Source organism: Rhincodon typus, chromosome 29 (assembly GCF_021869965.1).
Source record: "Rhincodon typus isolate 14 chromosome 29, sRhiTyp1.1, whole genome shotgun sequence".
In the NCBI taxonomy this organism is placed as follows: Eukaryota; Metazoa; Chordata; class Chondrichthyes; order Orectolobiformes; family Rhincodontidae; genus Rhincodon; species Rhincodon typus.
The window spans coordinates 6,693,346-6,707,535 of record NC_063360.1 but is presented as its reverse complement, the minus strand read 5'-3'; the positions used below and the strand labels follow the sequence as shown (position 1 = coordinate 6,707,535).

Genomic DNA, 14,190 nt, shown 5'->3' with positions numbered 1-14,190 from the left:
CTTCGGTGTTGAGAGGATTAATTGTTTCTACCTTGATAAAATGAAGATTTCCAGCCTTCAAAACAACATTCAGTGTAAAAATAGAACACAGTCACAACAGCTCTGAATATAAAAACAGTGGCAGTCTGGCAGCACATCTATACAAATAAAAATGGTAGTCAGTCATTCTCTTAAATTCTTATGAGTTTTGTCTGTGTTTTTCATAGCTAGGAGGGTATTAAATTGAACTTCATCCTCTTAATGATTGACAATGCCTGGATACATGCTATTATTGTGAGTAGTATAGATGTTTCTTATCACAGTAGAATAATCGAATATAAACCCATTAAAGAAATTCATTGTCAATGCCGTACCTGCACTTCAGTAGTTTCAAAACTGACATCCACACTTTCATGGTCACTCGCCTCCTCCTCCATGGTTACTCCGTCATTGCTCATCTCTGATTCCTTCCACATTGGTAGTTTGTTCCTGGTGGCAAACTGCTCAAAAGCCTGCTGACAGGACATGTGCTCCTTGTCGAACACCACCTTCTTTGATTTAGGTAGCACATACATCATGGTAGCTTTAGCTCTGGGTTTAAATTCATCTTCAGCAGTAAAACTGTCTGATTGCATACTTGCTGATGCAGATGGAGAATCTGCCTGGGATGATTCTGCTTTGGATGGTTCAGTAGGTTCAGTACCGTCAGTTGAGATTGCTGCTATGGTGTCTGTTTCCACACGTTTCTTTTTCTTGTCACTTTTGGATTTAGAGGAACGTGAATATGTTTTCAGTGGCTTGCCATTAGCTGTTCACAGAAAGAGAAAAGAAACAGACTTTCTAAGATCTCCTTGTAGGATAGTCTCTATAATAGTATGCAATCAAAAATGACAGACAGTAGAAATATGCTGATGCAAAATTGCTCTACAGAGAAGGAAAAATCAAGCAATTTATCTTAGAGGTTGGCTGTTGTTCAGTGTCAGGGCTCTATTACACGAACAGAAGGTCACGGGTTCAAGTCACACTTTAGAGAATTAGGCACCTAAATCTATAGTCTAACATTCCAGTGTTGTATTGAAGGAATACTGCATTGTTAAAACTTCTGTTCTTTGAACGAGCTGTTAAAACAGCCCTCGCTTTCCTATCCTACTGAGATGACAAGAGCTTAACCCTTATTTTAATGAAGAGAACAGGACAGCCTGAACTACTAGCCAGTATTTGAGTATAGCATTTGGTCATTACAATCCGTAAATTGGCAACTGCATTTTTTATACTGGCAAAAAAGCATCTTGGAATATCCTAAGGTTATGAAAGGCAGTGTGTAAATTTAACAATTTACTTGCCTTACCATATGTACAGCTGAATGGTTTAAAAAGAAATCTCATAGCATAAGGTGGTTTTAAGTAAGGTAATTACTCTTGTATTAATTATTGTCATATGGAACTTTTCTACCAGATCAATCTACCATTCCAATCCCCACTGGAATTTCTCAGTAAGACTTTCTCCAATCACCCAATTCCAGATAGCTATGCGAGTGCTCAGTATATACAAGCGTACAGTGGACAAAGTCCTTGACCAAGAATTGTGGGAAACTGAACCATGAAAGAAATTCCAGATGAAGAGAAAAAGGCTGAGCCATGTGAATTTTTCAAAAATATCGATTGAGATACTAAAAATACGGGACAAGAGATCTACAATAATGAATCAACTTCAAAAGGAGAATTTCTAATGCCTGACAATTTCCTGGCAATCTGCAGTAAAACATTCACCCATGGAACAGTGTGCTCAAATGGTGGTTTGCCAAATAATTTGAAACAGCAAACCTATTAAAAATAACTTCACTTTGTTTATATGCGTATTAACGCAGATACACTTTTTCCTGGCATAACAACTTAATGAATTTTCTTCAAAATTCTTTCACTGCCAGCGCACTCATGCAAGTTTATCAATTGAAGGATTACTAAAGTGTTGCACAGTCTCTGTCCATCAACTCCAAAGAACAAACACAGTTAATGCAGCTGTTCAATGGAGTAGAATGTTCCGTGTTCTATGTTCAGTAAGTTATATGCCTACAGTTGAGTTACATTTATGAAAGCTCAAGCAATGAGACTGAAGTAACCTACAGAAAGGGAAAGTAGGTATCAATTTTCAAGAGCAAAGGCACATAAGTAAGAAAATTACCCATCAGATAATGTGGCAAATAAATGACATTCTGAGCCAGTCCAAGATCAATTAGAATCAAAAAGTGCATATTTCCAATTGTGGTCTCTGACATCGAACAGGCCTAGGGCTTGGGACAATGACAACAGGAATGCAGAATCTGGTCTTGGATATAACACATCCAAGACTTCCCTCCAAGAATGCAACTGGAAAATGAACATTTCTCAGATTTCGTCTCACGCATTATACAGTAATGTCCTATTTACAGCAGCTGCAAAAGAAACAACATAGCTGTTTGTTTATTTATAATATGAAAGAAAAAATTGTCATTGATCTTTGTCCCAAAAAGTTCTAGCACTGAAGTGTAGGTAATAAAGGTTACACTGTATTTTGATCAGAATACCCTACTCGTTAAGGGTAAGGTCATTTAGATCTATTACAATTCATTACATCTCACTGCATCCAATAAAATAAACAAGTGACAGACTTCAACCACCGTTGTGAAGGGCATATTTAATGGTTGGGGCATTAATACTTAGAAACAGTTCTCAAGAGGCCACTCAATTTAAAATCATATTTCTTGGAAAAAAGTGAACAATTCTACTTAATGTCATGACAATGTCCTTAAATAAGGGTGGTGTAAATGCTGTCTCAAGTCTCTGAATTCAAGTTTCAAGGTGGTTTACCAGATGCCAATGAGTTTGGAACATGTGACAAAATATTAGAATAACATTATTTGAGTTCAGTAAGCCTAGAAATATCAGACCACAGACACTCAAGTGCAAATTATATTGCACCTAAAAACAAGAATGTTAATAAAATTCCAAGCTGAAAATGTTAACTGTGTAATTTTGAACTATGCTTTGAGATTTCTTTCTAAACACAACAAATAACAGATTTCTGAGGCTTTTTTGCTTTAATCTTTGCTTTAAGGAGAATCTAGAAGTTGGGAATGGGGGCTGGATTCAAACATTATCTGACAATTCTTTGATGCACCAAATGGACAGCATTGCAGACTTCCTACTTTAAAGCTTTCACATTTTTAAGTTTGTTAAAGCTTAGAATTTAAGAACATTTTGTTATATGCTGTCCAGTGCCTGAACAGTTGAGACTAGGTTAAGTTTAACCCAAACTGATAGGAATGAAAATGTGAGAGTCTCTTTTTGTAAAATGTTTTTAAAATATTTATTAGTCAGGGGATGTGGGCATCACTGGCTAAACAAGCAGATATTGCCCATTCCTAATTCCTCATGCACAGGCATGGTGGGTAGTGTTTTCATACTGTTACAGCTTCACCCATAGTATTGTTAGGGAGGGAGTTTCAGCATTTTAACCCAGCGGCAGTAATTTTTAATCATGATACTCGGAAGGGAACTTGCAGGTGGTGCTCAGCCCAAGGATCAGCTGCCTTTTTCATTCCAGATGCTAGATGTCCAGACGCAAAGTACTGTCGAAGGAATCTTGATGTTTTGCTGCAGCATACAGGGTTAATGCTGCACAGGACTACCAGTGAAGTTCAAAGATGGAAGGAGTGAATATTCAAACTTGTGGTTGGGGTACCAATCTATCAGGCTGCTATTCTCCTGGATAACCTTGAGCACTGTGGAGCTGTACTCATCCAGATAAGTGAAGAGTATTCCATTGCGCTCCTTACTTGTGCCTGGTAGGTGGTAAACAAGCTTTGAAGACTATCATTACTAGGCACTAAGTGAAATGAGTAGGTACACAAATCCAATACCTAGATTTAATAATGCTTGAGACAACACAAAGATTGCCTTTGAGTTACTGCTAATTCAAAATTTCCTGGAAATTCAGAAAAAAAATTAAGATGTATGAGTCTAGTAGAAATGGTCTCAAGTGGAATGAGAAGCCTTTATTGAAGAATAGCAGAGTATCTTGCAGATAATCTGAGGTGTACTCAACACAAGAATGGTAGTTGCTGACATATGGCTTAAAAAAAAATTTGAATCTACAACATTGACCTTCTTCATGTTGACGGGCTAAAAGCTTTCCTGAAGAAAAGAAAAACAATGATGTTATGTTTTGACATTATTAGATTTCAAGTTATAATGTGTATTAATTCCTCTGGGAGATGTACTTAAGGATTCAGTGTAGCAGAGTTGAAAATGGAGCAAGATCTTTTTGGTAAGGGGAAAGTAGATGGTGGGGAAAGTGAACCAAAACGCGCACATATGCACTTTGAAATCATAGGTATATCCTTTCTTCAGGTAACTCTACCACTGCGCCTTATTCCATTCCATACAACATTACTGAGAAAAACATGTGAATTCACTAACATACAAGCATCTAATAGCGGCCTCATACACATACCTGAAAAATGGTGATTAAATAAATCATCTGTGAAGTCACCTTGGTCTAGCTCCAAGATTGTAACTTTGCTGGGTTTGCTGTGCTCTTCTGTGTCCATTGTTCTTTTGTGTTCCTCTTTGATTTTGGTGTCATCTTCTGTCACATCTTTTCCAGGAGTTTCTTCAGCAGCTGGTTCACTCAGTATTCTTTGGTCTTCTGTTTTCTGCCTCCTGGTCTGGGTTCTTCGCCGATGGGATCTGCAGTACATGTTTAGGGAAGGGGGAGGATAGGGAAGTAAATTACAAAGCAAAATTAAGAAACTGTCTCCACTGAACAGCTAGAGCACCCTAATTAAGCATTTATACAATAATACAACTTACAATTTTGGGTTTACTGAAAAGATATTTGAGAAGTCTCTCTTCAGTACTGTTCACACGATGGAAGAGTCACTTGCTGAACCTCTTCAAGGTTTGGAAGGATCATGATGGTAAAAGAAAGCAATAAATACATTTTCACTGGCTCGTGAAAGCTTAATGAGATGGCACAAAGTTGAAGTAATCTCAAAAAGAACACAACAGGAGTCTAGAAAAAGATTCTTCACAAGTTCGGGGAACATTGTGTAAAGTATTGCGATAAACTCTCATTAAAGCACAAGTAAATCAACTTGTCAAAGTAAGTCATTTAAAATTAGTTCTATGACATTCCTCTTTTCCAAGCAATTAAAGAGAAGTGGAGTGAGAAGCAGGATTGACCAAATTAATCAGGTCGTGACAAATAGCAGCTTAATTTGATGGTGTAACAGCCCGTGTCTGTTCTGATGACAATTCAAGTTGCACCTTTATTAATGAAGCTGAACAAAAAGGCATCTATGACTCTACTTACAACCTTTTCACTTCCTTCACACGCAGTACTCATTTTAAATAACTTATAAATGCAAGCTGCACTCTACAATGTTGATTCCAAGAGATGATCTATCCCACTGTACAGCTGCATTGCATTAAGGATGTACAGTGAGATAAGGAACTCATTACCTATCCATCACCACATGGAACATTCATATTTATATTCTATTCTTGCACCCCAATATTATTTTCTCATAAAACAATTGTCCCATGGGGTCTATTTCATGCACCCCAAACTATTATTACATCCATGCTGCTACCTGTAACTTTTTGGATTTAGTCTTGACCACATCATAATTGAAATGGTCTAAGTGTGTAGTTGCAACGATATGGCACCTACCATTCTGCTGTGAGCTCTTCTCGGAGTATATTATTGACAGATTTCTTTCACCAAATAAGACAGGTACCAAATAAGGCCACTGTTAATGTTACATGAAGGCATACGAGGCTCAAGAAATGTCTGAATACCGTATCTGATATTTAGAAGTGCTAATTTCTATCATAATGTTCCACTGCTTCACATAATTAGTAGAATATCTTTTACTGGAGATATTGGGCCAAAATTTATTGTAAAAGTGGTTAAGTTAATGTTACTAGTTATTATTACGTGCAGATTAAACTCTAACTACAAGTGCTCACAGATGCATAGTTATTCATAAAAATTCAGATGCTGTACCACTGATCCGAAAGATGCACAATAAAAGCAACTCACTCTCTGGCACCTCATTCAAATATATTGCACAATATGAATTACTGTACTTGTATGGTAGTTATGGACTAAACTGCCACAGAAAGGTACAGCATGTGTTTATGCACATGTTTTAAAAAAACACGATAAATCACACTTACTTCAAAATACTTGATCTGAAAATGAAATCAACTTTTATAATTATGCAGTTTTATCTGCTCAGATTTCGAATAGTTTAAAACTCCATGCCTCCTTCTTCTAAATTCAATTACGTCATTTTCTGTACCAGATTTGATACTGAATATATAAATTCCAAAATATGCTTCCCTTTAAGGTCGCATTCCTCATTAACAATACTTAAATCTCAACGGGGTTGAGGGGAAAGAGTTGCTTAAGGGTTTAAGAGGCTGTGCAGTTGCACTGATGGGATCTCTAACAGACATCAGCTTCCAATGCAATAGGTCAAAAGAGACTTAATAGAGAGGGCAAAGGTTGTTTACTTGTCCACTACAGTAAATGCTATTCAAGATTTCTTACATTAAATGTATGATGCATGTATTGATAGTCTAGCAACATTTCAGCCAAAGGCAAACCTAATTTACATAAGGAAATATCTCTTACAAGCATGGCTCAATTGGTTATCCTAATGAAATAAATCTATTTTCACCGAGATGGGATTTTTCACCCGTAGTTAAAGGGAAAATTATTTTGCAAATTCATCTGAGTTAGCCACTCAATCAATTATAACCAATAACTTGAGGATAATAAACTCAATTTGACGGCAAAAGCAACTGTGCTATGAAATACAAGTGCAGGTCATATTGGGGTTATAGTCAATATGTTAAAAAAAAATTTTGGAATTGACTGCAGGGGTGTTTGCACAGCATCTTGACAATCTTCCACTACCTTGCAGGAATCTAGTCGATACTTGCAATACTCCACATGAATACATGATCTGAGCCACACTATTGCCATACAGGCCCGTGAGTAGACAGATAAGAACATAAGAACGAGGAGCAGGAGTAGGCCATTTGGCCCCTCGAGCCTGCCCAGCCATTTAATAAGATCATGGCTGATCTTTTTGAGACTCAGCTCCACTTACCCGCCCACTCACCATAACCCTTAATTCCTTTACTGTTCAAAAATTTATCTAGCCTTGCCTTAAAAACATTTAGCAAGGTAGCTTCAACCGCTTCACTGGGCAGGGAATTCCACAGATTCACAACCCTTTGGGTGAAGAAGTTCCTCCTGACCTCAGTCCTATATCTGCTTCCCTTTATTTTGAGGCAATGCCCTCTAGTCCTAGTTTCACCTGCTAGCGGAAACAACCTCCCTGCCTCCACCTTATCTATTCCCTTCATAATCTTATATGTTTCTATAAAATCTCCCCTCATTCTTCTGAATTCCAGTGAGTATAATCCCAGTCTACTCAGTCTCTCACCATAATCCAACCCTCTCAACTCTGGAATCAACCGAGTGAATCTCCTCTGCACCCCCTCCAGTGCTAGTATATCTCTTCTCAAGTAAGGAGACCAAGACTGCACACAGTACTCCAGGTGTGGCCTCACCAGGACCCTATACAGCTGCAGCATAGCCTCCCTGTTTTTACATTCCATCCCTCCGCCAATGACAGACAAAATTCCATTTGCCTTTTTAATTACCTGCTGCACCTGCAATCCTACTTTTAGCGATTCATGCACAAGGACACCCAAGTCCCTCTGCACAGCAGCGTGCTGCAATTTTTTACCATTTAAAACATAGTCCATTTTCCTGTTATCCCTACCAAAATGGATAACCTCACACTTATCAACATTGTAGTCCATCTGCCTTTGCCCACTCACTTAGACTATCTATATCCCTCTGCAGGCTTTCAGTATCTTCTGCACACTTTGCTCTACCACTCAGCTTAGCGTCATCTGCAAATTTTGACACACCACACTTAGTCGCCAACTCCAAATCACCTGTGTAAATTGTAAACAATTGCGGTCGCAACACTGATCCCTGAGGCACACCACTAGCCACTGACCGCCAACCAGAAAAACACCCAATTACTCCTACTCTTTGCTTTCTACTGGTCAACCAATCCTCTATTCATGCCAATACATGACCTGTAATACCGTGCAACTTTATCTTATGTAGCAGCCTTTGATGTGGCACCTTGACAAATGCCTTCTGGAAATCCAGATATACCACATCCACAGGTTCCCCATTGTCCACCATGCAAGTAACGTCCTCAAAGAATTCCACTAAATTAGTTAAACATGACCTACCCTTCATGAGCCCATGCTGGGTGTTCCCAATGGGACAATCTATATCCAGATGTCTTGCTATTTCTTCCTTAATGATAGATTCAAGCATTTTCCCCATTACCGAAGTTAAGCTAACTGGCCTATAGTTACCTGCTTTTTGTCTACTTCCATTTTTATAAACAGTGGCGTCACATTGGCTGTTTTCCAATCTGCGGGAACCACCCCAGAGTCCAGTGAATTTTGGTAAATAATTACTAGTGCATTTGCTATTTCCCCCATCACCTCTTTCAGTTCCCTGGGATACATTTCGTCAGGGCCAGGAGACTTGTCTACCTTTAACCCCATTAGCTTGCCTAGCACTGCCTCCTTAGTGATAATGATAGTTTCTAGGTCCTCACCTGCTATAACCTTCTTGCCATTAGTTTTCAGCATGTTATTTGTGTCTTCCACTGTGAAGACCGACACAAAATAACTGTTTAATGTCTCGGCTATTTCTTCATTCCCAGTTATTAAATTAGCCCTCTCATCCTCTAAAGGACCAATATTTACCTTCGCCACTCTTTTACGACTTACATATTTGTTGAAACTTTTGATGCCTGTTTTTATAGTCTGAGCTAGTTTACTCTCAATCTACCTTACTTTTCTTTATAACTTTTTTGTGGCTTTCTGTTGGCCTTTAAAGATTTCGCAGTCTACTAGTTTCCCACTACTCATTGCTTTTTGGTATTTTTTTTTCAACCTGATACTTTCCTTTATTTCGTTAGACATCCATGGCTGGCTCTCTCTTTTCCTACAGTTCTTCCTTATAACTGGAATAGCTGATAGCTATTATAGAAAAATTGATGATAGCTAACTTTCCACAACATGAAGGAACCAAAGCAAATACATTAAATGGTTGATGTTACTTATGTACACCTATTGGTGGATCTAAATCATGTTAGCAGAAACATGGCAGTTAAGCAATCTTGCGTCTTTTGGCCAATGTACTATATGATCTCCATGCAGTGAACATGAATTAACATACTATTTCAATGGCAACAGCAAATGTATTAAGCCTGCCATGTGCTGACTCTGCCTTTCACCAATTCAATTCTGAAGAAATCATATTGGACTTAAAACTTTAACTCTGTTTCTCTCTTCACGGATGTTGCTAGACCTGAGATTCTCCTGCGTTTTTTTTTAAGATGTCTTTTTGTAGCTTCATTATGTCCTCTTCACATCTCATTTTCCTACATTTCGTTCGGTCATCTTGCAAACGTATCTTCCGACTCTTCACCCAAGTTCATTGTACAGATTATAAACACAGTTATATTCAAGGCAACCATTCCTGTGGGACACCATTTATTACATCTTGACACCCTGAAAAAAGAACTGTTTATACCTACTATTGGCTTTCTGTTAGTCAGCCAATTGTCTTTTCATGCCAATAGGCTGTCCCCTACACAATGAACATTTATTTTCTGTAATAATCTTTGATATTCCACCTTATCCAATGTCTTGGAAATCTAAATACAGTACATTCACTGGCTGTTGTGAATCCACAGCACCTCAAAGAACTGCAATGTATTAGCTAAATGTGAATTCCCTTTCACAAAACCACACTGACTGCTTTTTTAGCTTGAACTTAGCCAAGCACACTGCTATAACTTCTTTAATAGTATCTTCAAATATTTTCCCTTTGAAAGATGCTAAGCCAACTGTCCTATGGTTTCCTGCTTGCTGTCTTCCAATCTAATGGAATGTTCCAAAACAGAGGGAATTTTGGAAAATTAAAACTAATGCATTAACTATCTCATTAACCACTTATTTTAAGAGGACCCTGAGGGCCTAGACATTTGTCAATCTACAGCTCCAAAAATTTACACAGTAGCACATCTGATGACTATAATTTTCCTGAATTCCTCCTTTCCTTCCATTTTGTGATCCATTGCTATTTCTGGGGCATTACTTGTATTCTCTACAGTGAAAAACAATGTCAAACATCTGCTCAGTTCATCCACCATCTCAATATTTTATTAGTAATTCATTAGTAATTCTCCAGGCACAGCTGCTCTTGAACAAACACTCATTTTGTTGTTACTACTACTTCTTTTAAATACATATGGAAACTTAAGTTCACTTTTTATACTGCTGGCTAGCTTTCTCTTGTACTTTAACTTTTCCTTCCATCACTTCTTTTTTTGGTCATTTGTATGGTCTAATCTTCTGAACTTCCATGTGTCTTTGCAGGTTCTGTTTATGTTTGAAAAGTTGAACATTTCTAGTTAACCAGGGATCGGTGTGTTCCTTATAATTTTTCTTACTCTAGGGAATATACGTAATTAGTGTGTTATGAAATACCCGCCTTAAATGCCTGCCACTGCATCTCAACTGACCTATCCTTTAGCCTAACTTGCCAATTCACTTTAGATCTTCTAAGCTAATAATGAGAAACCTACCCCTTACCAGAGTCCTCTCCCAAGCCAACAAATCAGGTACTGAGGCAATATATCAGGCCGACGAGCCAAGGCCATGCCATTTGTATGCTTGACAACAGATTTCAAAGCAATGTCTGTCCTCAGAATCTGATTGTGGCAGGAACCTCCCAGGAAAACAGCCGAAAGGCTTTAGACATTTTCTTAAAGCATTCCTGAAGAAGTCAAGCATCCCTATTGATTCATGGATGTCCCTCACTCATGGCGAGTAAAAATGGAAAAGGTTCATTTGGGAAGACTAAGCCATATTATATCCTATAAGTCAGGATCAAAGTTTGACATAAGAATTGGTGATAAATTTTTAAATGTTAGAACGTAGTGTCAGTAACACTACAGAGAGCTGTTCAATCCAACATCAATCCTTGTGATTGTTTAAGCTAAGGGATTGAAGATCAGTCTACAGTTACCTGAATACTTCATCAGAGCCCAAAGCAATTGGATGAACTCTGAGGTGTGAAGAAGTTCAAATTAAATCTGTTTGAGGTAAACAGAATGAGCAAAATTATTGCCTTACCACATCGAATTCTAAAAGTATATAAAAGAAGTCAAGGGACAACCATTACCTTCTAATACTTTTTGCCTTTAATGATGCTTTCCGTTCCAGCCAGTCATCCATCTCAGGACTTGATAGAGCGGTTGGCTTGTTGTGGTCAATAGTGACAATGTCTTTGCCGTTTTTCCATAGCTCGTAGCGATCAGGCTGAAGGAACTGCACAAATACATCCATTGATATCTTCACCATATCCTTCCTACAAGTACACTATAAAAAGGAGGAAGCAGAAATATAAAAAAGGATTAAACACACAGTGCACACCAGATCAATTATCTTCAGTAGACAAAGTATGTTGAATCTAAGAGATATCTTAAAGCTTTATTAATAATGCAAACGTCAGTAAAGTCTAATGAATTGGAAGCTGCTACACAAGATTATTTCCACATAACTACAACATTAGACAAGTTTGAAACACTGGTTAAGGAACAAAGTTGCATTTCACTTGGATTGCGGCGGGGCAAGTGACGGCCTAGTGGTATTATTGCTGGACTTTTAGAACATAGAGCATAGAACAGTACAGCACAGTACAGGCCCTTCGGCCCACAATATTGTGGCGAACTTTTACCCGAATCCTAAGGTCTATCTAACCTCCACCCCTACCTTATATTATCATCCATATGCCTATCTAATTGCCGCTTAAATGCTCCTAATGAAGCCGACTCCACTACCCTACCCGGCAATGCATTCCATGCCCCTACCACTCTCCGAGTAAAGAACCTACCTCTGACATCTCCCCTGTATCTACCTCCACTCACTTTAAAACTATGCCCCCTCGTAATAGCTACCTCCACCCTAGGAAAAAGTCTCTGGCTGTCCACTCTATCCATACCTCTGATCATTTTGTACACCTCTATCAAGTCACCTCTCATCCTTCGTCATTCTAAAGAGAAAAGCTGTAGCGCTCTCAACCTTTCATCGTAAGGCCTTCCCTCCATTCCAGGCAACATCCTGGTAAATCTCCTCTGCACCTTTTCCAACGCCTCGACATCTTTCCTGTAATGAGGCAACCAGAACTGGACACAATACTCCAAATGTGGCCAAACCAGGCTTTTGTATAGCTGGAGCATAACTTCACGGCTCTTGAACTCGATCCCTCTATTAATAAAAGCTAACACACCATACGCCTTCTTAACAACTCTATCCACCTGGGTGGCAGCTTTCAGGATACTGTGAACATGAACCCCAAGATCCCTCTGCTCCTCCACACTGCCAAGAATCTTTCCGTTATCCTTGTATTCTGCTTTCAAGTTTGTCCTTCCAAAATGAATCTCCTCACGCTTTTCAGGGTTAAACTCCATATGCCACTTCTCAGCCCAGCTCTGCATCCTATCAATGCCCCTTTGTAACCTAGAACAGCCCTCTGCACTGTCGACAACACGACCCACCTTCGTATCATCCGCGAACTTATTAATCCACCCTTCCAGTCCTTCATCCAAATCATTTACAAAAATCACAAATAGAAGAGGACCCAGGACAGATCCTTGTGGTACACCACTCATACCTGAGCACCATGTTGAATATTTTCCGTCCACTACCACCCTTTGTCTTCTAAGGTCAGCCAATTCTGAATCCAATCTGCCACATTTCCCCCTATCCCATGCCTCCTTACCTTCTGCATGAGCCTACCATGGGGAACCTTATCAAACGCCTTACTTCAATCCATGTATACCACATCCACTGCTCTACCTTCATCCACGTGTTTGGTCACCTCTTCTAAGAATTCAATCAATCAATCAGGTTTGTGAGGCATGATCTACCCCTCAAATCCATGCTGACTATCACTAATCAAACGGTGCCTTTCCAAGTGATCATAAATCCTCTCTGAGCCCCTTCCAATAATTTGCCCACCACTGATGTAAGACTAACTGGCCTGTAATTTCCAGGGTTATCCCTATTCCCTTTTTTGAACAAGGGAATGATGTTTGCCTCTCTCCAATCCTCCCCCACTATACCCGTGGACAGTGAGGACGAAAAGATCAAAGGCCCTGAGATCTCTTCCCTCGCTTCCCATAAAATCCTTGGATAAATCCATCAGGCCCGGGGGATTTATCCACCTTCAACTTCCTCAAAATTCCTAGAACATCTTCCTTACTCACATCGACCTTCTCCAGCCTACCAGCCTGTTTCACACTGTCCTCGTCTACAACTAGGTCCCTCTCAGTTGTGAATACCAAAGAAAAGTATTCATTAAGGACCTCTCCTATCTCTTTAGGCTCTGTGCACAAATTCCCTTTACAATCCTTGATCGGCCCTACCCTTTCTCTGGTCATTCTCTTATTCCTCACGTAAGTGTAAAAAGCCTTGGAGTTTTCCTTGATCCTACCTGCCAAGGTTTTCTCATGCCCCCTTTTAGCTCTAAGCTCTTTCTTCAGCTCCTTCCTGGATAATGTGTATCCCTCTAGAGCCTTTTCCGTTCCTTGTTTCCTAAACCTTACATATGCATCCAGACTCTTAATCCAGAGACCCAGGTAATTATCTGATGTCCTTTAGGGATGGAAACTGCCATCCTTACCTGGTCTGGCCTACATGTGACTCCAGGCCCACAAAAATGTAGTTAACTCTAAACTGCCCTCTGGGCAATTAGAGATGGTCAATAAATGCTGGCCTAACCAGTGACGCCCACATCCCGCAAATGAACAAAAAAAAATTTTAAGCATTACAGAAAGCAAACACTTTATGTTCAGGAAACAAACAGCCAAGCCTGAATAAAAGCAGTGACAGTACCAAAAAGAGGGATTAAATCTAGACCAGCTCCAAAGAAAATCTCAAGAGGAAATGAGAAACGAGAGCCAAGTGATGCTAATTTATGTGAAGCTGAAAAAGCACAGACTGTCAGACAGCATCTCAGCAGCAGGAAAGTCAGAGATTCGTGCCA

The 14,190-nt window shown here is 39.2% G+C and overlaps 1 protein-coding gene across 1 annotated transcript in view; it reads right to left on the bottom strand.

Annotated features, from left to right (window-relative positions):
- LOC109935489 (lysine-specific demethylase 4B-like) overlaps nucleotides 1-14,190 on the bottom strand; it is a 112,525-nt gene that overhangs the window by 97,415 nt on the left and 920 nt on the right. The window contains exons 2-4 of the mRNA XM_048613895.1: nucleotides 11,326-11,522; nucleotides 4,471-4,706; nucleotides 354-787 (exon numbers count right to left, since the gene is read on the bottom strand). Of these exons, the coding sequence (XP_048469852.1) occupies nucleotides 354-787; nucleotides 4,471-4,706; nucleotides 11,326-11,522 (867 nt within the window). The remainder of the gene's footprint in view (nucleotides 1-353; nucleotides 788-4,470; nucleotides 4,707-11,325; nucleotides 11,523-14,190) is intronic.